At 47.7% G+C, this 25,351-nt stretch overlaps 1 protein-coding gene across 27 annotated transcripts; it reads right to left on the bottom strand.

Moving 5' to 3' along the window:
* Positions 1-983: 983 nt before the first annotated feature.
* On the bottom strand, positions 984-19,938 carry PRXL2A (peroxiredoxin like 2A). Of its 27 annotated transcripts, none has more exons than XM_086381724.1 (8): positions 19,747-19,938; positions 18,630-18,797; positions 17,390-17,465; positions 8,969-9,131; positions 6,838-6,929; positions 6,052-6,192; positions 5,327-5,491; positions 984-1,754 (listed from the first exon to the last, which is right to left on the bottom strand). In XM_086381724.1, the coding sequence occupies exons 4-8, from the start codon at positions 9,111-9,113 to the stop codon at positions 1,641-1,643; spliced, it is 657 nt and encodes a 218-aa protein (XP_086237850.1). In that variant the 5' UTR covers positions 9,114-9,131; positions 17,390-17,465; positions 18,630-18,797; positions 19,747-19,938; the 3' UTR covers positions 984-1,640. The 27 variants fall into 27 exon arrangements, with proteins under 27 accessions (XP_086237850.1, XP_086237828.1, XP_086237835.1 ...); XM_086381702.1 differs by having other exon boundaries at positions 17,386-17,465; XM_086381709.1 differs by having other exon boundaries at positions 8,969-9,148; positions 17,386-17,465.
* Between the last annotated feature and the right edge of the window lie 5,413 nt (positions 19,939-25,351).

The following is a 25,351-nucleotide window of genomic DNA, read 5'->3' on the forward strand; positions in this document are numbered from 1 at the left end:
TGCCCTCTGAAAATATTAAATGGAAAATTTCAGAAAAAAAAATTCTGAAGTTTTAAATTGGACACTGTTCTGAGTAGCGTGATGAAATCTTGCTCTGCCCCGCTGCCCTGCGTGGGATGCACAAGCATCCACATCATCTGCTTCTGGCACCCAAACCCCAACACTGTCATGGCTCAGGGATCCAGGATCACCTGGAGCAGGCAGATGATCCTTCTTCTTACTTACTGTCAGGTCAGCAGTAGCCTGACCCTACAATGCCTACGTCATTCACCTCATTTCATCTCAGCACATACCATCTCAGCATCACAAGGAGGATAAGTATAGTACGTTAAGATACTTTGAGAGAGACCACAGTCACATAACTTTTATCAGAGTATAATTTTTCTATTTTATTATTGTTTTTAATCTCTTGTCTAATTTATACTTTATAATAGGTATGCATGTATAGGAAAAAACACGGTATACATAGGGTTCAGTGTCTTCCATGTTTTCAGGCAGCCAGAGGGGTTCTTGGAACATATACATGTAGAGGGGGACCACTGTACTCCTCTCCTCTGGACTCCCATCGCTGCCTTCCTATTCCTGGGCTGGTCTGGTGCCCTGAGCAGACTCTCTAGGGCAGAGTCCCCTTCAGGCTTTTGTGGGCATCATACTTACTCACACGACAAAATTTCAAACGTAACAAACTAATGAATTAAGTTACATTTCATCTTCTCTGTCCTTTTTTCCCTTCAGTTACCAAATTAGGCCAAAAGACCATCAATAAGAAAGCAACTACCAATTTTAAATGCCAAGTCATTTCTCTAGAAAAGACAGCAAAATCACTCACGTGAATGACAGGATGAACTTTTCTGGTCATTTGGAAATCTCCTAGATCATTAGAACGAGGGGAACTCCTTTACCAACCATACCCCATATACATGCAGAGCACTGATTTTTCACATTCAGTGTCTTTGACACCAATGATTTAATAAATTCAGCCATTATTGTAAATATTTTTATTGTTTTATCAGAAATGTGTATATATGGACAATTTTTGATGCTTAATTTTATTAGAACCAGAACCATGCTTTCTAGAAGATCATTCCTTCTAGAAAATCAAATTTCCAAGATTAGAATGGAAGACAATGAGATTTCACTTTATTATTTACCTTTATCAAGTCATCCAAAGCACATCAATTCTTTTATGTATTACTTTAACATTATAAAATAAATCATTCATTATTACTGTGAAAACATGAGCCAAAAACTTTGTATCTTTAATCAAGTCAATCATCAACTTTTCTAAGATTTTTAAAGACATGAAGATAAAAATCATTTCAAATAATAGCACTCAAACACCATGTACATTTGTGATGAAGTGTAACAGTCAACTTTAAGCCTCAGATTTTCCAGGTTTTAGCTGAAATAAGCCTTATTAGCTTCTTAGATTTTTATCAGTCTTGTTTGGGGGCTTATTAGACCTTATTTTGCTTTATGAGACCTACACAGAGTACAATATTAAAATATGTTAATGGTCTATACTGAGAATATGGCATAAATGGGTTTATAACTCCTTAGGGACAGCAGTGGAACCACAACACATCCTGCAAACACAGGTGAGAGCCCTAGTTATCCCTGAGCTGGGCAGTTTCACACAATCATTGTTTCTCTGAGGCCGAAGTCTGTGGTCTGATCTTCCTAGCAGCTTCCAGAACAGAAGTCAGATTTACTTTGTCTCCAAATTCTTTTTCTCGGTGCTCGAGAAGAATGCCCTAAAAGGAAACAAGAGACTACATCAGTCCTTACTCTTGAGAAATTCATGAGACAGACTCTGAGTGCCAGCTGTCCATTAAGCCCTATGCTTGGGGCAGCAAGGCACAGAGATCCAAATCAGGATGGGCTCTGTCCTTGAGCAGTGCAGTCTTTTGGGGAAGGTGGATCAGGAAGTCTCCCTCAAAATAATCTGGACTCTACATGCAGCACTTTGGGAGCAGGAAGTCAGGAGTGATTAATGTAACGGGCGATCAAGGAAGGCTTCACAGACAATACACCATGGACGGTGAAGGGAGAGGTGCAGAGAAAAGGACATTCCAGGCAGAAGAGAACAGGAGCTTGCTCAGAAAAGCCTGATGGTGTGGAAGTGGAACTCCGAGGTCAGGCCTTGATGGGCACCCAATGACGACCTGAGAAGGGTGACCCTCTCTTCAGTTTACCTGCGAGTCTTGGTGCATTTAGTGAAGCATAATGCACTAAGACATGGTATGCCCCAAAGTACCCTGAAGTGGTAAAAAGACAAAATAATATGCTGGAGATCAGCATCAAGGAATCCTTGTTAGAGAGTTCTCCGACACATAATAAATTAAACTCAAATTGAATTTGAAAAGTAAACACTGTAAACATGTTCTTTTTACCATTATTCGTAAAGACTTAAAAAAAAAATAAAAAGTATCACCACCCTGTGGGAAGGGTGATCTCCTTCCACTACCGGGAAGGACAGCAGGAAATTAAATTATATTTACTTGCTCATCAGGGCAGTTTGCAGACATTAGAAACACTGAGGAAGAACATATGATGACATGAGGAAATGTTCATGATACACTGTTAAGTTAAAAGAGAATATCTAATTTAGTAAGATATCATTTTCTAAAAAAAATAAAAGGCCCCTCAGCTCAGCTCTGTTCTAACAAGTTGACCCTGTTAACTGAGCTCTCCCCACCTTCTCCATTTTCATATTTCCTACGCTGAAAGTGCATTATTTTAAAAGTAAGTATGCTTTAAAGATTATTACAAAGAAAATCCCTACTGAGTGGCACTTGGCACAGTGGAACTGCAAAAACTCTGCTCTCAAGAAACACAGAGGTGAGTCCTGAAGCTGGGCCAGCCTGGTCAACCTTCCACCAGGAAGGAAGAAGGCAGGAGCTCCAGGGGCACCAACAAAGTCAAGCAACACACCTAGCAACATCAGAGCAAGCAGCCGGGCTTAGGGAGCCTGTGAGCACCAGGTGAGTCACTGCCAGGCAAGAGGAGGCTGGCAGGGGAGCCGGGCCCTGCCCTGGGGGCTGAGAGAGGCAGGGATAGGAAGAGAAGGAATCCTAGGAGTCCAGAGTGGGGAGAGGCTGAAGGATCCTAAGGAAGTGGCCTGCCCAACTGCAAGGGTACCCGGAAGGGATCTCTGGGAACCATCTGCAAGAAGGAGCTATGGGCAAGGGAAGGGCGGCGTCTCTGCAGCAGGAGAGAGTCACTTTCTCTCCTGCTGAGTTATTTCATAGGCCCATTCTCTTACATGTAGGTGGGAATAAAAATACTGACTACCCCAGACTGACTGCAGAGAAGACATGAGATCATGTAGATGAGCATCTGGCACAAGGCAGGTACTCACTGGCAGTCCCTGTCACTAAGACATGTTGATAAATTTACCAGAAAGTTAGCAAATAAGTTAATGTTATACCAGACACCAGATCATGCTAGATTCTCAGACAAGCAACTGCAGATACCCAAGGTTTAAAAGAAAAAGACTTGAAATACAGCTTAAAATTGAATGCTTTCTGGAGAAATATCGTCTGACATCCCTTATGTGGAATCTAAAAAGAAACAATACAAAGGAACTTACTTACCAAATAGAAAGACTCAAAGATTTAGAGAATGAACTTATAGTTGTGCGGGTGGGTGGAAGGGATAATTAGGGAGTTTGGGATCAACATGTACACACTGATATATTTAAAATGGATAACCAACAAGGACCTACTGTATAGCATATGGAACTCTGCTCAATGTTATGTGGTAGCCTGGATGGAAGGGGAGTTTGGGGGAGAATGTATATATGTGTATGTATAGCTGAATCCTTTTGCTGTTCACCTGAAACTATTAATATCACAACACTGTTTGTTCATGCTTTCAAACTGTGGTGTTGAAGAAGACTCTTGAGAGTTCCTTGCAATGTAAGGAGATCAAACCACTCAATCCTAAAGGAAATCAATCCTGAATATTCATTGGAAGGACTGATGCTGAAGCTGAAGCTCCAATACCTTGGCCACCTGATCCGAAGAGCCCACTCATTGGAAAAGACCCTGATGCTGGGAAAGATTGAAGGCAGGAGGAGAACAGGATGACAGAAGATGAGATGGTTGGATGGCATCACTGACTCAATGGACATGAGTTTAAGCAAGCTCTGGGAAATGGTGAAGGATAGAGAGGCCTGGTGTGCTGGAGTCCACGCGGTCACAGAGTTGGACGATTGAGCGACTGAACAACAACTACTTGTTAATCAGCTACACCCCAATACAAAATAAAAAGTTCTTTTAAAAAAATTGAAGGCTTTCTGTTCCCACTAGCTTATTCTTCCCTGCCTGGTAAAAGTATGCAGTTAGCAGTGTCAGTAGGAATCTCCACCATGAAGACCAACCCTGTCTTTTTGGCTGTGCCACAAGGCTTGTGGGATTTTAAGTTCCCCAACTAGGGATTGAACCTGTTCCCCCTGCAGTGGAAGTACTGACTCCTAACCACTGGACTGCCAGGGAATTCCCAGTCCTGTCTTTTTTACAGATGAGCCCAAGTATTAATGTCATGCCTAAAGTTGGCGAGACAGGCCTAGAGATTTAGAATTCAGACCTTGAGTCTCTGGGTCCTCCTGCCAGGCCCTTGAGCCGGCACCCACTGCACCCTGTCCTAGCTCTGTACCTGCCCAGCCTCTGCTGGCACTGCCCTGAGTCTGACATGGAACATCTACCCACCACCTCCTGGGCCCACAGAGTCCTCATCTCTCTACACCTTCTCCTCCTAGGCCCCTGTTTTGGATCCCCACGGCTGGGACCCAAGCCAGAGTGTACACAGAATTGTGCCCTGCCACCAGGACCCCCATGCGGAAAGCACCCCGCCCACCACAGCTCCCAGCTGCTCCCCCAGCTGCTCCCCCAGCGAGGTCTGTTTCCATTCCTTCTCGTCACTTTACTATCCGTCCTCAATGACAGGGAACACTGCAAGGGAGTAAATTTTTCACAGAATAAAGACTCTGCTTTTGTTCTAATGTGGAAAACAGAACTCGACATCAGAAAACCTGGGTCAGGCCCCCACAGTGCCACTGAGGAGCTGTCCTGGTTGGTGCGCTCACTCACCGCCCTCACAAGGTACTCCTGCAAGGCTCACACTATGCTGTGATGTTACTGTGACGGGGGAGGCGGCTCCCGCGTGAGGTGCCGAGAGAGCAGGAGGAGCCCGCTTCCCCATCCACATCATCCCTGGCTTTCTGGAAGGAAGGCTGGGAGACTCCGATTAGGGAAAATCACCCTCCCACCAACAGACTGGTGTCTTATGCTCACAGACCCCCAAGTGAATGCTAGGAATTTACCTGCTTTCCTGGTCCCATCACAAAGACTCCCCCAAGAATGAAGCCCTCGCCGTCCAGGTTTCCAGAAAAGCCTCCATTCCAGGCCCGGAAGAAGTTTTGCCAGACGCCCAGACGGACAAATCCCATGAACATCATCTTCCGTCTCTGTGGGCCATAGAACTTTTTCTGCAGGATTGAGGAAGATAGACCCCATGTGAGTAGCCCGTATGCCTGCCTTCCTGCCTTCTGCTGGTTCACATCTTCCACCCCTGACACACACACAGCTCCCGCCCAAGAGCGCTCTAAACTGCGCGGGACCAAACAGAACCCTGCAGCTTGCAACTCTTGCTATCTCTTGCTACAGACGTACAGGCTTCTTGGGCCTGACCAAGTGATAACAGTCCTACACTCTGCAGAGGCGAGTGTAGGGGAAAGAATAAGTGCACAGTGAATTACGGGACAGGCGTTGGTGCTGGGCACCCCCCTACAGGGCGGGGGACCCAGCAGAGCTCTTAGCTATTTTCAAGGCTCCCATTCTTGGGTCACAAGTCAGGAAGGGCTCAAGTAAAATCTGAAAGACAGTTTTTAAGTTTTTTTTTTCACTCGTGCTCTGCTCAGAGGGCTGGGGGAAGCTGAAAGGGAAGCCAACTTCAGCTCCTGGCCAGACAGGCTGGGAGCCACCAAACTCTTCATGCATGAGCACCATCCCCAGCAGTCTGTGTCTGACTGGCTCACACCACACATACATTTTCATCCAGGAAGATTTCTCCTTTGAAATAAGGCTGGAAGTCCTTAACTTCATTCTTGATGTGCTCCTTTACCACTGCATAGAGGGGGACGCCCAGCTCGTCCAACTTGGGCTTCAGGGAGGACAAATCTGTAGCCTCCTGCAGAAAAATGGAAAGGTCAAGGGCATGAACTCCTGGGACTCTGTGGCCAGCCAACACCATCTCCTACAGGCCCAGAGTGTAGGAAAGACAAATGCACCAAATGCAGGAGAACAGACTCTCATGCCCACTGTACTCACATGATCAGCAAGACTGAAATCCCCGAGTTTCGGATCCAAGGCTGAGGGAGGCAGCGGAGTCACCACCTCCAGCCCTCAGCCATCCAGCAGGAATGCCAGTGGCTCCCCAAGAAGGAGGCAGGTGGGTCTAGTCTAAAAGTGTGGCCATGCTTCCCCAGGTGCCAAGGCTGCACCCTAGGTGAGGCTGCCCACACCTGTACCAGTGACAATCCAGACACCTCATTTCAGTATGCAAAGCCCTGTGCTGAACATCAGGAACATGGGCATTGGAGCTGGTACAGGACAGAGTACAAGACTCACAGGCCTTGGATTGCCAAAGGAAGGTCAAGCATGGTGTTAACCCTAGGATAAGGTGAACTCTTACATGAAGAGAAACAGAGAATTAGACCAAAACAAAAAACCTGGAATAAATGACAGACTGCGCCAGTGCTGGTCCTGGCTGGAAATGCCCCGGTTCCCACTTGCTAGGATCCCTTCCTATGAACAGGTCCTCCAGTGCACTCACCTCCCGACAGAGGAAGCAGCCTGGCCTCCGCACAGCCATAATCACAGCTCCATTCTTCTCCCAGAGCGCCTTCGCTTTAAAAGTTACTGCATCTGAGGAGAAGAAAAGAGAATTCAGTATCATTTCCTCTTGGCTGCCCCCGACCTCTAAGCACCTCATAAACAGCACCAGGCCTAACAGAGGACCTGGAAAAGTACTTCACACATTGAGGAAAAAGTCAAACAGGAAACACAGACAGGCAATATTCATCTTTTGGAGGAAAATGAATCCAGTGGAAGAGCCCTACTCCCTAACCAGAAGCCCCCTCCCCCATAAAAATCTAGTTGTGAACTGCAATATCCCAAACTGGAATATTTCTGGAAAAGTAGTGTATTCCTTTGCTGGTCTCGGTGGACCTTATAACAGTGCTTTAGGGCTAACACATGGCCAAAACTTGAACAAGATCTTGCACTGGGCCAAGAAAATCCCAACTCTGAAGGAAGTATTTAAAGAAATCAACTGAACTTTTTTTTTTTCTAAATTTAACCTCAATATGTTAACTCCAGTGTTATCCACAGGAGAGGGTAGAAAATGCCCAAGAAGGAGATGCTTCGGGTAGCAGAGCAGTGCAGCTCAAGCCCGGCTCTGGTCAGCCTGAGTCGCATCTAGGTGTGAGCCCAGGCAGGCTATGTCTCCTCCCTGAACCTTCCTTTCCCTATCTGTAAATGCAGACGCCTAGCAGCTCCACTTTGGGCCACAAGGAGTATTAAAACATGGATATAAAAGAGCTCACTGCAGCATCTCGTAATAGAGTCAGTGAGGGCTGAGTAAGCACTATCCCTTATTATTTCAGTGAGGAATCCATGTGCCTGTGAAATGTTACCTAGGAAAATAAAGGTGGGAGAGGGTTGAAATCAAATCATACGGGGAAATTCTGGGTTGAACATAGTGAAACAGAGCTCTCTGTCTCCATGGCTTCTTAGTCCCTTACCAAGGGAAGCTACATCATAAATCTGCAATCACAGTTCCTGCCTTCCCTTCACAAGCTTCCTCACTTACTGAACAGAAATGATGGTCTCCTTTTGAGGGGTCAACTTGGAGACCACCCAGTCAGTGAGCCCCAACTTGCACCTAATTCTCATGCCCACTGAACCCACAGTATGGGTACGACTGAAACCCCCTAAGCTTCAGGTCCAAGGCCAAGAGCACAGGAAGGCAGATGAGTCATCACATGTGGCTCTCAGCCATCCAGCAGGGACTCTAGTGGGCTCCCCAGGAAGGAGACAGGCGGGTCTATTCTAAAAATGTGACTGTGCTTCCTCGGGTACCCTGGCTGTACCAGACGTGAGGCTGCCCACATCTGTACCAGTGAAAATTCAGACACCTCATCTCAGTAAGCAAAGCCCTGTGCTCGCATCAGAACATGGAACTGGACACACAATATTTCTCAAACTTATTTGACTCAGGAGCTCCTGTTTTTGAAGATCCATGCCTGTGAGCATGCTAAGTCACTTCAGTCGTGTCTGACTCTTTGCAACCCTATGGACTGTGGCCCACCAGGCTCCTCTGTCCATGGGATTCTCCAGGCAAGAATGCTGGAGTGGGCTGTCATGCCCTCCTCCAGTGGATCTTCCTGACCCAGGGATCAAACCCACGTCTCTTGTCTCCTGCATTAGCAGGCGGGTTCTTTACCACTAGCACCACCTGGGAAGGCCCAGGCGCCTTGAATCCCTCAGGACACACTCCACACTCTGGAAGGCGTGGCTGAGTTGGCCATGGTGCACTGTTACTAAATATTACGGAACAATTATCATTACATTTAGAGAGACAACATGAGAAAATAAATAATGCTTTTGATAAGAAAAAGCTATACTGTAAAAGAAATCATGTACACTCAGATCACAAATACATATTACAACATGTACACCTGGAAAAGAATGTTCAAAAATTAAAAAGATTATTGTGTTAGGGTAATGGTAATTTAAAATTTAAATTATCAGTAATTTAAAAAGTGTTATTAAATTTTTTCTAATGTTACACTGCCTTCCCAGTGAAAACAAAAAGAAGGAACTACTTCAGAGAGAAAAAAAATAAGTAGGCCTGCATCCCAGTGCCCTGGAAAAGTACTGACACCGGTGGGGTCACCACTTACCCTTCTCCAGTGTTTTCAGGTCTATGTCCTCCAGATACTCCAATGCTGCTTTCTCGGGCTTGGCCAGAAACATGTCTGTGTTGGCCAGGAGCAGTGCCAAGGCAGCGACTCCTATGGCCCCCGCACCAATGGACCACATTCCCATGCCGAAGAAACTGGGATCCTGGAGGAAAGACATTTCTGGGGATTGAGAGGAAGGAAGAAGATGTTACTGCTCCCACAGGACAGCTGTAATCTGATCTCTGGGACAGGGCTCTGGCTGGACAGCTAATCAGGGTGCCAGAGGCCAAGGGAGGGGGAGCTGCAGCATCAGAGATAGGACTGGACAAGGGATGCTATCAAGGGATCTGCCACCATAGGAGCCTGGGGGGTTATGACGGACATATGGAGGTTCCTGACCCAAGGAGCTCACTTCCAGGTCAGGAGCCAGGCAAGAGAGTGACAGCCTCTCTTGCTGCTCCCTCTCCCATGCCCAAAGCTGTCACCTCCTGGTCTGATGGTGTTCCTCCAGGCTGCAACCCCCAGCACTTCCCTCCCTCCTCCTCAATGCCTGTCCATGCCTTCAGTCCAGGAGTCACAGCTCCCACCTCCCTGGGGAGGGAGCAGCTTCTTGTGTAATTAGATTACTCAGAGTGCCGATCCCCTTCTTGTTACCCTACCCTTCCTCCTCACTGTGAACCCCTCAGGCACAGAGAGACCAGTCCTCCTATTTCATCCAGCCCCCAACAGTGCCCAGCAGGACCTCACTCGAGGCAGACAGGCAACCTGAGTACATTTCTCCCAATTGAGAAGACTTTTATTTTCTGATCATTGTACAAATAAAACAGGCTCGAAGTGAAAACAAGCAAATAACAAAAAAGGAGCATTACATAAAACCATAGTTGACAACGCAAATGTCCTCTAAATATCTACCCTTACTATATAGTTTAATAGAGATGGCTACTATTAATCTGACATTTCCCCCTGTGAACAGAACTACACAGATGTCTGCTGAAGGAACAGGGTCACAGTCTGAGAGAGTAGGCATTGTGTAAGAAAAGAGCATGGTGCTGGGGTGGTGGGGGGGGGGTCTGTTTCAGAGGGCTGGGCAACAGATGTCTGTGTCAGGCAGGGGGCTCACCGGTTGAAATGGAGGCGCAGGCAGGTCCTGTGGAATCTAGCCTCATCCTCAGCTCGTGCTCAGGGGCTGCACTAGGGCTTCCTCTAGTTGGGAAGCCTTGTGCTTCTGGGTGCAAGCTCCTCGAAGCAACCCACCTCTGTAAGAGTGGCAGATACCCTATCCAGCCTTCTTTTCCTGACAACCACGTACAGTTTCTGTCTTTCCATTTGGCCCACTAGCCATCCTAGGATCTGACTTACACTGGAGCCTTCCTCCCTAAGTACTAGCATGACTCTATTTGCTAGGATCACTGGGACCGTCCTGGGGTGTGTATCTATGTGTCTGTGTCTCTGTGACCCACCTGACCTCATCCCACCTAACCAAAGACTTGACTCCCCCCGCGAGACTCTACTCAGGAGAGGACTTCTCCAAAGGTTTAAGCAAAGGCCCAGAAATTCGCACGTCATAGCCAAAGGAGGGGGCTGGGAGGGGTCCACTGCCAAGAGGTGAGGTTGGGAGTAACTTGGTGGTGATGGTTTTGGGCAGAAAAGGTAAGCCAGACTAGTGTTTAGGTCAGCCTGAGAAGTTTAGACTTGAGTTCAGACATAAAAGGGGACTTCCAGGCAGTGGGTGTGGGGTGTGAACTGGGAATAACCAATGAAAATAGCCTTTAAGAAAGAGGAATCTGGCATCTGTACCAGAGGGAAGAGGAAAAAGAAGGGGAGGCTGTATGTGTCTATTTGTGTGTGTGTTGGGGGAGGGACCAAGTGAACTGGGAGAGAAGCACGTCGTATAACCTCAAAATGTGCTCTCATGGGCTGGCAGCATTGGCACCAGGGAGAACTGCAGAATTTCCAGTCTTACCTCAGAACTAAGGAATCACAACCTGCATCTTCATCAGATGTGGCAGACAATTCACAGGCATATTGGAGTGTGAGACGCATTGTCTTAGAACAAAGAATTCCGGTTTCGCGCTTGGCTGGACATAAGCCACAGAATCAAGTGCAGCTATGAAGGCAGGCTGGCCTTGGAGAGCTGGGCCTTCCTCAAAGGCCAGCTTCAGTTGCCACAGTGACAATGAGAGTCAAAAGCCAGGACATGTCTCCACGCCTCTGCCCGGAACGTCCTGCCTCATTCATTCTGTTCTTTTAAGACCCAAACACCTCTTCCAGAGGTCTTCCTGGATGCTCCGCTTATCCCCACTTTCCCTCTAGAGGGGATTATTCTCCCCAGCCTGCGTCCACATTGCACCATGGTCCTTCTGATGTGTTCACCACACTCATTTGAACCCGATTTCAAGTTGTCTCTCTTTTGACTCTGTTCCTCAATTCATCTCTGAATTCCCGGTGGACAGCACAGGGCCTGTTTGTGGTCCACAGTGGGTTTTTCATAAATGTGTGCTGAAATGAATTTGACAAGACTGAGTGATGGAAATGGTGATTTATGGACGACCAAAGCACTTGGGCCAAGCAGGAAAGAACATTCCACAGGCCGACTTCCAATTTGTTTTTTTATGTGGCAAAGTTATACATTATTGGATTATGGTTCATAGAACAATCAGGAGGAAAACCACAGCTCTCACCTGCCTGCTATAAACAGGAGATTCTCCAGAGCGGGGTGCAATTTCTGTACCTTGACGTATTTCCAAAGCCTCCCTGGACTCCTGATAAGTGTGTGTGATTCAGATCCACAGGCTACGGTCTCTGATCACAGATTCGATACCATTTCTGCGTCAGCTCACAAAGGCCAGCTTACACCTACCCTTCCAAAGGACTCGCTTCAATTCCTGGGACACATCATTAAGTTTTAGGAAGTCCGGGGACCCTCGCAGTCAGCTCTGCATCCTTCTAACACACCACTGCTGTTCCTGGAGACAAACAGGCTCCATCTCTCCACTGCCCATCCATCATCATTGAGCCTGTTTGCTCCTGAGTACAAGGGAATCAGGCTCAAATAGACTCAACATTTATTTCCAAACATTTATTCAGCACTGATCTGTTTAATAAGTGGCAATTTGGGAATTTTAACTAAATGATAAACAGTCCTCTAGGAGCTACAGGCCTAGTACACTGGTAACAGGGTGGAAAGGTGAGGGGGAAAAAGAAAGGTGAGACACCACACCGCAGGCACGGTATCAACACTGCGCTGGGGCAGTGCAGGGGTGAAAACGCTTCTGTCTGGTCTGGGGAGCCACAGAAGCACCTAGAAGGAAGTGGCTTTGGAGAGACTCAGAGAGCAGGATGGAAGAGCTAGGCCAGGCTGGGGTTCAATAAGCCTGGGAAACAGCAGACTGGCTGGGTGTGAATGTCCTACAGGCCCCTGACTCTCTACCTCCAGTTCATGAGCTGGAACACAAGACAGGGGCTTCAGAACTCCCAGGAGCTTTGTTCAGCACCCCATCCGCACCTCTAGCTGTGATCCAGAAGGCGTGAGCACAGAGTCATCCCTTTGGGGAGCTCCGCCCTCAACCCCAGGCCCCGAAGCACTAAGATGTGAGAGTGTTATCAGCACCAGAGGGGAGAGGCAGGCCTCTCTGGGAACATATGCTCCCAGTGGGCCTCGAGCAGCTGGCCCTTCTGCCAGAGGGAAGTAGAGTGTATAGATCCACCTCCCAGCCAAGCCCCACTAAGTTGCAAAACAATTCCCAACCCAACAAGCCTTGGGGCATGTGCCATGAAACCTGAATCACAGCTATTTCCACTCACAAAAGGAAGCCTGGAGGTAGAGGGAAGCTTAATATCTGCATGGAACAATGCCGAATCATGTGAACCTCTAAGGCTACTAACTAGCGAGAGAGGGTGGCCAGTACAGCAGCACTTACTTTGCTAAGTCTCTTCAGTTCGTGTCCGACTCTGTGTGACCCCACAGATGGCAGCCCACCAGGCTCCCCCGTCCCTGGGATTCTCCAGGCAAGAACACTGGAGTAGGTTGCCATTTTCTTCTCCAATGCATGAAAGTGAAAGGTGAAAGTGAAGTCGCTCAGTTGTGTCTGACTCTTAGCGACCCCATGGACTGCAGCCTACCAGGCTCCTCCATCCATGGGATTTTCCAGGCAAGAGTACTGGAGTGGGGTGCCATTGCCTTCTCCAAGCACTTACTTAGTACCATCCAAAATGAGTGCCTCAATTTCACTCTCTCTCCAGTCTTATCACGCACATAGCCTCCCGTTGCGCAGCTGACAACAGTTAAGTTTAGAGAAGTTCAGTACCTCCTTCTAGTCACAGAGCTAGCAGGCAGCAGTACTGTCTCCTGGATCCAGACCACTAAGACCCTGAATCTTTCTACTACACAGGCCTCTCAAAGCATTCACTGGTGGGGTTTCTGGAGGTCAAGGGGCCTGGTGTCTTTTGTCTTAGAATTTTAAAAGATCAACTTATTTTTTCATTCATCACATACAGTCAAACCACATGTTGAAAGGAAATTCACCATGTGACAGAGGTCTCTTCTCTTTCCTCCCCTCTCTATCCCCCTTCTGTTAAGGAAAGGGTCAGTGCTTCTCTGAAAGATAATAGTGAGGCTGTTTACAGAAGAGCCAATCCTCACCTGACACCACCACAGTATTCGGTTGCCCACTGTGGGACTTATCTGATCCGGGCTCTCCCACAGAAGAAGGTGAAGCCTGATAAGACCACAAACAACAGCTGGGGCGGCTCAGAGTGGCAGTGCCGGGCTGGGATGAGCATGGGGGCAGGAGACACAGCTGGGCTCCTGAGGCCCTGCTGGCTTGATCCCTCCCCCAGCCTCCTTTCCCTCAACTCCAAAATGAGGGGGTTGGACAAGGTGAATGGCAAAGCTTCCAAAGCACCCAGTGACATCACAAGATTCTTTCAGGAACAGCTCACTTTGGAGCCTGTGCATTCTGGGTTCCTGATCATGACCCTACCTCCACCCCCCTCCAGTCTCAAGTTCAGAGTATTTCTTCCCCGGTACCCAGAGCTTCACAAGGCACCTGCCCTTGACCACATATGGTCCCGTATACCCAACCTTTCAAACCTGGGAACCAGGCACTCACCATCCCCCACGCACAGAGTACACACCCCGGGTCCTGCTGACCGGCTAGGAGTAGGCAAGGAGCAGGTGGCAGGGGAAGGCTGGAGGCTGGGCTCTCGAGTCCCGCCTTTGGCCCTAAGCTCACTCACTCCATAGGCAGGACCAGGCCACTCACAAACCGTGGGGCACCTTCAGCTGCCAATAGTCAATCTCCAAAAAACATCAATATGGACAGCTGCCAAGACCCCCTAGTCCTTCAAAACACTGAGCAAATGTTGAGTCATTTGCAGTCATGCAGATTATAACATTTATCAAGTGCCAACAGACTCCCTCTCTGCTTTCTGGAGCAGGCTAATGAAGCAAAGTCCTTAACGCAGACCTTAACACAGTCCTGGGGTCACAGTAACTGAAATAAAAGGAGCTGTCCCTTTCTCCATGGCTGCTTGTGTAACAGACAAACAAGCCTGACTCCACGCTGGCTCTATTCCTTTAGCTCTAACCCTCGTGCTTTGTGCTTAGTCAGCTGGTACTTACTGCACCTTTGTGAAAGAACATTGCCTAGAACCTGAAATATACATGAAAGGTGTTCTCAAGGCTTTGATCTTTAAAAAGTTGCACAACAGAAAATAACAATTGTCTTGTTGATGGTTTAAAGGAACACTGTGACCGGACCTACTCTGACAGCTGCAAGAACAAAGAATATCTGCATCAAGAAATTTGCAACAATCAGCCATGTCCCCTCCCCTTTCCATATAAACGAAGGCTGAATTCTAACTCAGGTAACATGATTCTTTGCGACACCAGTCCACTGTCTTCTTGGCCTAGTGGCTTTCTGAATAAAATCGCTATTCTTTCCCCTGACACCCTGTCTCTCAATTTACTGGCCTGTTGTGCGGTGAGCAGTGCAAGTTAGGCAGACAGCCTCCTTGCCCCATCCTCCACCCCACACCACTGAGGCCACTTACCACTGTCTCTTCTTCACCTCCCTCTGCCCTCCCTTCTTTTCCTGCCACTTCGAGACACCTTGAAACCCACACTCTGTGCCTCAGTGACCTCACCTATGGCCGGTGCTTCACCCACCACCTTGGGATTGACTTCCATGTTCCATGTGCTGCTCTGGACTCGAAGTTTCCACTCGAGAGTTCTATAGTTTATCTCTGTGACCAAAAGCTGACATCCACTAAAGTCAGTTTCTCTTCCAGAGTTCCTTTTCCCCAGCTCAGTGAATGACACAAGCATGGAGCCAACTGTGCAAGCCAGAAACTGAGAAGTGCATTTTCTTCTTCATTCTCCCTCATCACCCACACAAAATCAGTCACGAAGTTCTGTCCATCCTATGCAATGGGTTCAGTACCCGCCCTCTTCTCACCTTCACTGCACGACTGCACCTCCAGGGTTCTGACATCCAGAGTGAAGCCCTTGTTACTTTGCACCTGGCCTCAGTAACTACAGATCTGAGGTTGGCTGGCTCCAAGCCCTCTTCTGCTTATTCTCCGTGCTGTAGGCAGATCAACTGTTACACTCCCCAGCCGGATCGCATCCTTCCCTTGCCTTCAGATTATCACTGTAAACAAACTCTGCAACCCACCACCAGGGCCCTTCACAGTTCAGCTTCAGGCCACCATTCTTGCCTCACTCCCAGCCATTTCAGCACCCTCCTTGGTCACTCAATGTGCAAGGACTATAACATGTCATGTCAGGCCTCCGCACTGCAGCTCGTGTTGTTTCCGTTATCCAGAATGCCCTCCCCACCCAGGCCAACTAGGTAAAGGCACGGCACAGGTTAACACTCTCTCCCCGGAGCCTTTCCTCAAAGTCCTGACAACTGACTGCTCCCTCACCTCTGGTCAGACTGCATGCATGTGTGCAAACACACACATAACTTTTGCACATTGCACAAGCAGATGGACTTAAGTGTATTTAGTTATTTACACGTCTATCTACACAATATGGTGGATCAATCTGAGGGTAGGAGCTGCCATCTTTATCCATTCCTGCAAATTCAGCAGGAATCTATTTAACATAAATCCTGTCAATTGCTAGGCATTAAATGTCTGGATGCAATGATCTCAATTTTACCCTTTCAACTCCACAGTGAGGCAGAGTTGGAACTACTTTGTAGCTTGTTTGACCTTAAAGAAAATACCTGAGCCTGGGGCTTAGGTGACCTTAGGTGGGTTCCTAGCTCCTCTGCTCATTGGTAGGGTGATCTGACGCAAGCTCTGAAGATGCTCTGGGCCTGGGTCTCCTCATCCATACACAGGAGGGAACTGACAAATTTATGAGGTTGTCTCAGCTCTGCCATCCAAAGACTCTGAACTACTGCACGACTGCACCTCCAGGGTTCTGACATCCAGAAAGTTATGGGGACACGTGCCACTACTGCTCCCCTGCTGGGTGTGTGCAGCCTCACCCTCGGCTTCCCCAGGCCTCATTCTGCCTGTTCAAGGAGCTGCCTCTGGGCAAGAACTGATAAAAGTCTTACTAAAACAAGGTATCAGCACTGGGTGGGTTAATTCATGCCCGAAACAAGTAGAGACAGCATCATATTCCAAACATTAAGGGTACACCTGCCCAACCAAGCCCCACCCAGGGAATCTTCCCTACTCAGAATGAGCTGGCTTGAGGCAGAGACAGGGCAGGAGGAAGAAAGGGGTCCTCAGGAAGACAGAAGAAACTAGGAGGCTGGAAAGCATGCTTCATCTTCTTTTCTTTGCTATCGCTAATGCACGTTCTTTCAGAGTTCTAGTTCAGCCCCTCTTTCACGAAGTAAAAGAAGAAATTAAGGCCCAGAGATGGAACCAGCTAGTCCCAGGTCACTTCTGGGGAAGACTGGTTAGTGACTACGCTGGGTCTCAGGGCTCCCAACTCCCAGTTCATGGCTATTTAGCCTGCACTGGACACACCTGCAGAGGCTGCAACAGTGTGGGGCTCAGGAAAGGGGCCCAGAGATCCTCAAGTAGGCTCACTGGTCTGAAGAAGGCTGAAAGCAAAACTGCTCCTGAACAGAGCCTGGGAAATCATGTGGCTAGAGAGAGCACTAATCTCTCCCAAGTCCAGTGCTTTGCAAGCAGTTTATAATTCGAAGTCAAATGTTTTTTTGAGAGTCACATTGCCCATTCTTGGCTGAGAAGCCATTCTGTACCTCTCCTCCCCACGGTCACAAGGTCGTCTCAATTCTGGATGATAAAAAGATAGCCTCGAAAATGACAATTTAGCAGCCTGGTGTCATGGCACCTACGGCCCCAGGAGCAATAGGGGACGCACTCCCACCCACCCTTGTCATCAACCACCAGGAACTAGCCAGGTGCAAGGAGCTCTCACCTACTTGCCTCAGTCTCCAACTTCCTGCTCTGCTCCTTGGGATGACTGTCTCCCAGATGCCAGATTCAAAGTTCTGATCAGATGCTGAATGCAGAACAAGAGGACATCTCAGTTACTGGGAAACTTGCCAGTGTAAGGAATGTGAGGACTGGGAGACATCTTTTCCTCTCATCAGTATCCTGAGGCTTCTCCCACCCCCTGCCCTGCAAAACCCCTGGCCATTCTGCCGTCTGCTTGCATAGCCTCCAGTCTGGGCTCAGTTTTATGAGTGTGGATGGGAAGGCAAGCTCAATCTATGAAAGACACTGGGCTTCAGGACAAAAATCCTATTTCTTCCTCTTTGATTCTGAGAGTTCACCTTGTCCCTCTGAACCTCAGCGCTCCTTTAAAATAAGGGCACTTTCAGGAAGAAAATATGAGAAGAGCAATGAGGAATGAACTGCAAAGCAGCACTGTTCTCTTCTTTGCAGGACTCCGCTTCACTCATTCTCTTATAAGGGCAGGAGATGTGAAGCAGAACAGACACCAAACACTGAACAGCTGCTCCAGCTGTGTCACTGCAGGCCTGCCTCCTGGGCATAAGTTCTGGGTCTGGAGGGAACCCTGGCTTTTCTCTGGCCCCTCTGCCCACTCTACAGTGCATACTCCAGGCTGTCCTTCTACAGCCCGCCAGCACCAGAAAAGGCAAAGGGCCCTGCCCAGCTGTAATCTCCCTGGGCCAGAGGCTACTGAGTTCAGGGGTGAGGCTGGTTCCCTCCAGAGAGTTCTTGCCACACACGCCTCAGCAGAGGGACATTTGGAGTGTTTCTGCTCAACATTTCACAAAAAGGCAAGTACCCAGCTGGCAGGAGAGCTGCCTTATTTCTGGGATACTAACAGATCCTGGGGCTTCAAGCCCCAGAATTCCAGTCCTCACCAGACTTTCCTAGCACTCTTTAAGTGACAGGAGCAGATTAAGTAAGAAGTGTCTTCATTCACCTCAGGAACACTGCATAAGATCTCAAATAAATGGCATGCCTTTATAAAGAAGGGCAAGATAAGCAGGTTCACACCAAGGATAACTCAAACCTAATTCAAATTGCTGCAAGCTGTAAGAAGCTGGACAAGGCTCTGCATTAGTAAAACAGGAACGATTCCCAAATTACAAAAGGTAACCTACAGAGTTGTAGAACTGAAGGATTAAATGCATGCATGGTGCTTTGTAAGCTACCTTACAAAGAGTGACAGAATGTGAGGTGTAATTCTTACTCATTTCTCGATTAGTCAGTGGTTGCCCCTAAAATGTTGTCTATACATGAAGATGGAGGATTCCTAATGGCTGGATACGTTCCAAGGAGACAGGGTTTCTCATCTGCCCGACTGAGCCGAAACAGGAGCATCCGAGACTTCCCAAGCTGGCTCCCGGACAAGGCTTAGCTAAATAAATCCGAAGTAATTATTTTCTGTTTTTAATCATCTGCCAAGTTCAAAGGAAAATATATTTAAAAAAAAAAAAAAAAACTAAACGGAGGGGTAGGGAGCTGGGCTGTGGAAACAGCCTCGTGTGTAAACAAAAAGAAGCCCAGAGACAGCTGGGGCTGAAGCCCAAGCTGGCTTCTGGCCTCTCTGGGGGTGCTGTCTCCCCACGACCCTGGCCAGGCTGGGCCTTAACCACCTTCTCCAACTGCTTCAGCTCTGATCCCTACAACAACTTCGAGGTGCGACTGTCTGATCATCAGTGCCTTGATTTTTCATTCCCACACTTCAGCACAGTGTTTTAAAATCCGTACGGTTGGGCTCTTTTCAGTTGCCTTTGTAGGAGGGAGGCAAAACAGGTGCCTCTGAGATTATGAAAAAAGCGAGAAATCGCTACCCCATAAAACACAGAGCCCCGCATGACCAGGTTCTCGGCCTCTACCTGCACATTGCCAGCTGGTCCGCCCGCCACCCCCTGGGAAACAACCCCAGGCTCATCCCGGCTCGGCCCCACAGGACAGACGCGCCAGGACAAGAGTCCGTTTCTCCGTTCTTTGTCCTAATAATCTAGGCAGGCCTGTGCAATCAGCCTCTCTCAAAGCCTGGGGGCGGTGAAAAGGGTGATTTTTGGCCGAACGGATCAACGCCGGTCCCGAAACCTGGTTTTCTGACCGCAAACGCTGGCTTTTTCGCGGAGCGCGGGGCACTGGGGTGGGAGGGGCGTCGTCCTCCGCGGGAGTGGGGGCCGCCTCGGGCTCAGCAGGTGCGGCCGCAGCCGGCCGGCTCGGAAGCAGCTTCCCGCGGGCCCCGAAGCTGATCGCCGGGCGGACCTAACGAGTCCGGCATCCAGCTAACCTGCCCGCGCCAACCGGCCTCGCTCGCCCCGTCCTACCTCAGTTTCCTCACTTGCCTTCGCGGACGTCACGAGCCTCGCGGACCCCCAGCGCGCCGCGCGTACGACTCTCGCTCCCCGGCCTCCCGCCTCCTCTAGCGTAGGATGCCGGGTGGGTTGACTGATAAACCCTCCCCGGCCCAAGGGGTCGCAGGGGTGGCCCCCGCGCCTGCGCAGGTTCGCGCCTGCGCCGCCGCGCGGGCCACGCCCAAGTGACCCGCCCCGCCCACCGCGGCTCGGTGCCTGCGGCGCTGTGACGCTGTCTCTCACTCCGAACGCGCGTCTAACCCTCTGTGGCTCTCGAGACCCGCTATCCTCCGGCCCTTCGTTCTCGCAGCTCCAGCTTAACTCAGTCCTTCGCTAGCGGTGACCCTAGACTCCTGACTCATTTGTCAGGAGCGCCTTCTGGAGCAAAAGGAGGCTCTCGTGCCCTATTTGGATGTGGAAGCCCTGTAGCCCGAGGACAGCCCCTTTCAGTCAGTTCAGTCGCTCAGTCGTGTCCGACTTTTTGCGACCCCATGGGCTGCAGCACGCCAGGCTTCCCTGTCCATCGCCAACTCCCGGAGTTTACTCAAACTCGTGTCCGTAGTCTATGATGCTATCCAACCATCTCATCCTCTGTCTTCCCCTCTCCTCCTGCCTTCACTCTTTCCCAGCATCAGGGTCTTTTCCAATGAATCAGTTCTTTGCATCAGGTGGCCAAAGTATTAGAGTTTCAGTCCTCACCGTTTTTGAGCAGTTAATTTTTCAAGGCTTTTCTGTCTTTGGGGGGTTTTTGTTTTGTATAGGGAGCGAGAAGCTTTAGGTCGGACGCATTGTGGTGAGTGTCCCTTCAAGCTTTAGGAGCAAATTCACAATTGCCAGCCTCTGACCCCCATCCCGCAACCTCATTCACCTTCAGAGTGCTGTCTGTTGGGTAGAGGGTGGTGAGTGGCAGCCTGGAGCGCTGGCTCCTGGGATGTTGCCAGACTTCACAGATTCTGAAGTCAGGGTCTAGTCTGACCCAAATGGTTCTTCCATACATTCGTTTACTTGTTATGTGTTAAATGTTCACACTATTTTATAAAAGTCAGCGATTGAGAGAACGCCTTTTCAGAGATAGGAAGAACTGATCAACACTTAAAATATCACTGGGACAACTGATCAGTCACAGGTAGCGTGCAATGAAACAGCATAGCAGGGCTGACACACTCACTGTATTTTGCCCCCTGAGTTCACCTGGCACTGCCTACTGATGTGCAAAGTCCAGAGGTCTGGTTCACCTTCCCAACCCTCCCAATTCAGACTCCAAGTATCTTGTAAATTTATGGGCCATTTAAGTCTACGGTTCCCAACCTTTTGGCACCAGAGGAAGACAATTTTTCCACAGATGTGGGGATGGGGTGGTGGTGGTTTCAGGATGATTCAAACACATTACTTTTATTGTGCACTTTATTTCTATTATTGAAGGAAATGACAACCCACTCCAGTATCCTTGTCTGGAAAATCCCATAGACGGAGGAGCCTGGCAGGCTACAGTCCATGGATTTGCAAAGAGTCAGACAGGACTGAGCAACTTCACTTATTTCTATTATTATTATATCAGTCCCACCTCAGATCATCGGATTCTGGAGGATGGAGATCCTTGCTTTAAGAGACCTGTCCTTTAGCAGATGGTGAATTCCTTTTCTTCATCGTTAGGAGCCCAGAGCCTGGCCCAAGGCCAGCACGGAGGTATAGATGGGAAGTGTTGTAAAAGAGAAGGTGTTTCTAGGCTGGAGGTGAGAGCGATCTGTGGGTGATCTTGCAGATTTCTTGCAGAAGTAGGTATTTGAAGGCCTGAAAATATTTGATATAATTTGGTTCAGTGTAAGTGTAGTCATAAGAAGACAGTTTACCCCAGAGGGCCTTTCTCACTCCTGTTAATAAATACCTTCTTACCGCATGAAGGGGAGAGGGAAAAGGCTTATTCTAGCCATCCTGAAATAGGATATTTAGTCAACAGGGAGAAAGGTTGCAGGGAAGAAGAGCCACTTAGAACAAAACAGGAAACCATTTCCCTGTATGGGTCCCTGGAGACTGACCATTAATGACAGAACCATCCAGGGGTTGTGGGTTTCAGAATCCTAAGGTGGAAGGCTCCCTGAGGCTGCAGCTCTGGATAATTACCAAATGCAAAAAGCCAGGATTATATTTACATTTTTGTAGCATTCCAAAGCTCTGGATTTCAAAAGTCAAGCTAGATCTGATAGCTAATTAGCACACTCCTCACACTCCCAACTGGTCCAAGAAGGCACAGGCTGAACTCATTAAAAAGTGGTCATCAGACCAGAAGAATAAGTTATGAGCAAGTAGGCACAGGAAAACTCACAAAACTCAAGGATTAAAAACACCAATACCAATCTGCCAAGCTTTAAAGAGAAAAGTAGTTCTGGTGTCCTGAAGACCATGAAATAACCTAGATTTTGAATTTAGGGGAGTAGAACTGAGGGTTGACTAGGGGCTTTGTGACAACTTAGCTGTGTTACCCTCTCGATAGGGGCAGGGAAACTGTTCCATCCTTCACAAATCCCCTGGGGCAGGCAGAAAACATTGCTAACAGGAGGCAGAGATTTGTAAGTAAAAATTTGTGATTCTTTCAGTGTCACAGCTGCCTGTAGACTGACCTATCTTCATCTGTTCACTCAGCAGTAATCCAGGCCAACAGCATAACATGATTCTTGAAGTTGGTGGTCCTGCCAAGTGTCTGGCTCATTGGGAACAGTTCTGGAAGCAGCTAGCATCAACATGAAAGTAAAGTAAAAATAGGTGCTTGATTTCATCTTCTCAGGCCAGGTTCTCATTCTGTGGATGCGTAAAAGTCAAATCAAGATCTGGAAACATGTATGAAGCACAGAAAGAGATGTGCGTGGATCAGCTCCAGCTATCTTTCTACTTGCCAATATCTCCAAATTCCACTCTTCCTTATTTTTTAAAAAGTATTATAAAGATGCTCTCCCTCCACAGTGTGCCTCACAGCAAAACCTCTCTGGAGCCCTCAGTAGACAATACCTGGTTCACCAGATGGATCAATGACTAACCCAGAGCTGGATGGTATGCTTGATCATTCGGTCCCTCGGTTGACACAGCAGGGCTGCCTTGAGTGTCCTCACTTATTATATTTGCTCCATCCACATTTATTCGATTAGAGAGCTTTAGTTCTAAAGCTTGCTTCTAAAGCGAGTAACAGAGACCAAACACGTGCTGCCCCGAGGTGCTCCTGTGGTTCAATATAGTCATCAAGTATCCAGGTCCTTTTGCTTCTTTGCTCTGTTAGCCATGTGTTGGTTCATGTTAAGTCTGTTTCCTCTTATGGTCAAAGGATGCTTTCCAAGACCCAGCATGGGGAGGGGCCAGTTAGACTAAGAAGGGAACAAAGTCAAGAGCCTCACTCTGATCGGCCAGTCATGGTAGACTATTTCTGTGCTCTGATTGGTCTAAGCCTGGGCTAGTGTCTATCTCATACATCACTGCATGCACAATTTAAAGGATAAATAGAAGTGAAATTAATGTGTTAAGGTATTCCTAAAACATCTTTACATCAAAAGTTTAACTCTTCTGCATTTTTAGACTCAGAATCGTTGATGTCTGTATTTGTCACAGAGACGGGAATGCCAAACCACTTCAGTATTCTTGCCTTGAGAACCTCATGAACAGTATGAAAAGGCAAACTGATAGGACACTGAAAGATGAACTCTTCAGGTCGGTAGGTGCCCAATATGTTACTGGAGATCAGTGGAGAAATAACCCCAGAAAGAATGAAGGGATGGAGCCAAAGCAAAAACAACACCCGGTTGTGGATGTGACTGGTGATAGAAGCAAGGTCCGATGCTGTAAAGAGCAATATTGCATAGGAACCTGGAATGTCAGGTCTATGAATCAAGGTAAATTGGAAATGGTCAAACAGGAGATAGCAAGAGTGAACATCGACATTCTAGGAATCAGCAAACTAAGATGGACTGGAATGGGTGAATTTAACTCAGATGACCATTATATCTACTACTGTGGTCAGGAATCCCTTAGAAGAAATGGAGTAGCTCTCATAGTCAACAAAAGAGTCCAAAACGCAGTACTTGGATGCAATCTCAAAAACAACAGAATGATCTCTGTTTGTTTCCAAGGCAAACCATTCAATATCACAGTAATCCAAGTTTATGTCCCAACCAGTAATGCTGAAGAAGTTGAAGTTGAACAGTTGCATGCTGAAGACATACAAGACCTTTTAGAACACCCAAAAAAGATGTCCTTTTCATTATAGGGGACTGGAATGCAAAAGTAGGAAGTCAAGAAACACCTGGAGTAACAGGCAAATTTGGCCTTGGAGTACAGAATGAAGCAGGGCAAAGGCTAATAGAGTTCTGCCAAGAGAACTCACTGGTCATAGCAAACACTCTCTTCCAACAACACAAAAGGAGACTCTACACATGGACACCACCAGATGGTCAACACTGAAATCAGATTGATTATATTCTTTGCAGCCAAAGATGGAGAAGCTCTATACAGTCAACAAAAACAAGACCAGGAGCTGACTGTGGCTCAGATCATGAACTCCTTATTGCCAAATTCAGACTTAAATTGAAGAAAGTGGGGAAAACCATAAAGCATTCAGGTATGACCTAAATCAAATCCCTTATGATTATACAGTGGAAGTGAGAAATAGATTTAAGGGACTAGATCTGATAGACAGATGGAGGTTTATGACATTGTACAGGAGATAGGAATCAAGACCATCCCTAAGAAAAAGAAATGCAAAAAAACAAAGTGGCTGTCTGGGGAGGCCTTACAAATAGCTGTGAAAAGAAGAGAAGCAAAAAGCAAAGGAGAAAAGGAAAGATATATCTCTTTGAATGCAGAGTTCCAAAGAATAGCAAGGAGAGATAAGAAAGCCTTCCTCAGCTATCAATGCAAAGAAATAGAGGAAAACAATAGAATGGGAAAGACTAGAGATCTCTTCAAGAAAATGAGAGATATGAAGGGAACATTTCATGCAAAGATGGGCTCAATAAAGGACAGAAATGGTATGGACCTAACAGAAGCAGAAGATATTAAGAAAAGGTGGCAAGAATACACAGAAGAACTGTACAAAAAAGATCTTCATGACCCAGATAATCACCATGGTGTGATCAGTCACACTCAACTAGAGCCAGACATCCTAGAATATGAAGTCAAGTGGGCCTTAGGAAGCATCACTACAAACAAAGCTAGTGGAGGTGATGGAATTCCAGTTGAGCTATTTCAAATCCTAAAAGATGATGCTGTGAAAGTACTGCACTCAATATGCCAGCAAATTTGGAAAACTCAGCAGTGGCCACAGGACTGGAAAAGTTTAGTTTTCATTCCAATCCCAAAGAAAGGCAATGCCAAAGAATGCTCAAACTACCACACAATTGCACTCATCTCACATGCTAGCAAAGTAATGCTCAAAATTCTCCAAGCCAGGCTTCAGCAATATGTGAACTGTGAACTTCCAGATGTTCAAGCTGGTTTTAGAAAAGGCAGAGGAACCAGAGATCAAATTGCCAACATCTGCTGGATCATGGAAAAAGCAAGAGAGTTCCAAAAAACATCTATTTCTGCTTTATTGACTATGCCAAAGCCTTTAACA

Source organism: Bos grunniens, chromosome 28 (genome assembly GCF_055505025.1).
Source record: "Bos grunniens cultivar Pamir isolate PY7600 chromosome 28, Bosgru_T2T1.0, whole genome shotgun sequence".
NCBI lineage: Eukaryota > Metazoa > Chordata > Mammalia > Artiodactyla > Bovidae > Bos > Bos grunniens.

Excerpts from the sequence above, each read along its gene's own strand:
- PRXL2A (XM_086381700.1), bottom strand. Across the intron at positions 9,149-17,381 it reads TTGGAGACTGAGGCAAGTAG|AAATGTCTTTCCTCCAGGAT; the intron begins GTGAGAGCTCCT and ends CTCAATCCCCAG. Across the intron at positions 6,193-6,837 it reads GCTGCTTCCTCTGTCGGGAG|GAGGCTACAGATTTGTCCTC; the intron begins GTGAGTGCACTG and ends ATTTTTCTGCAG.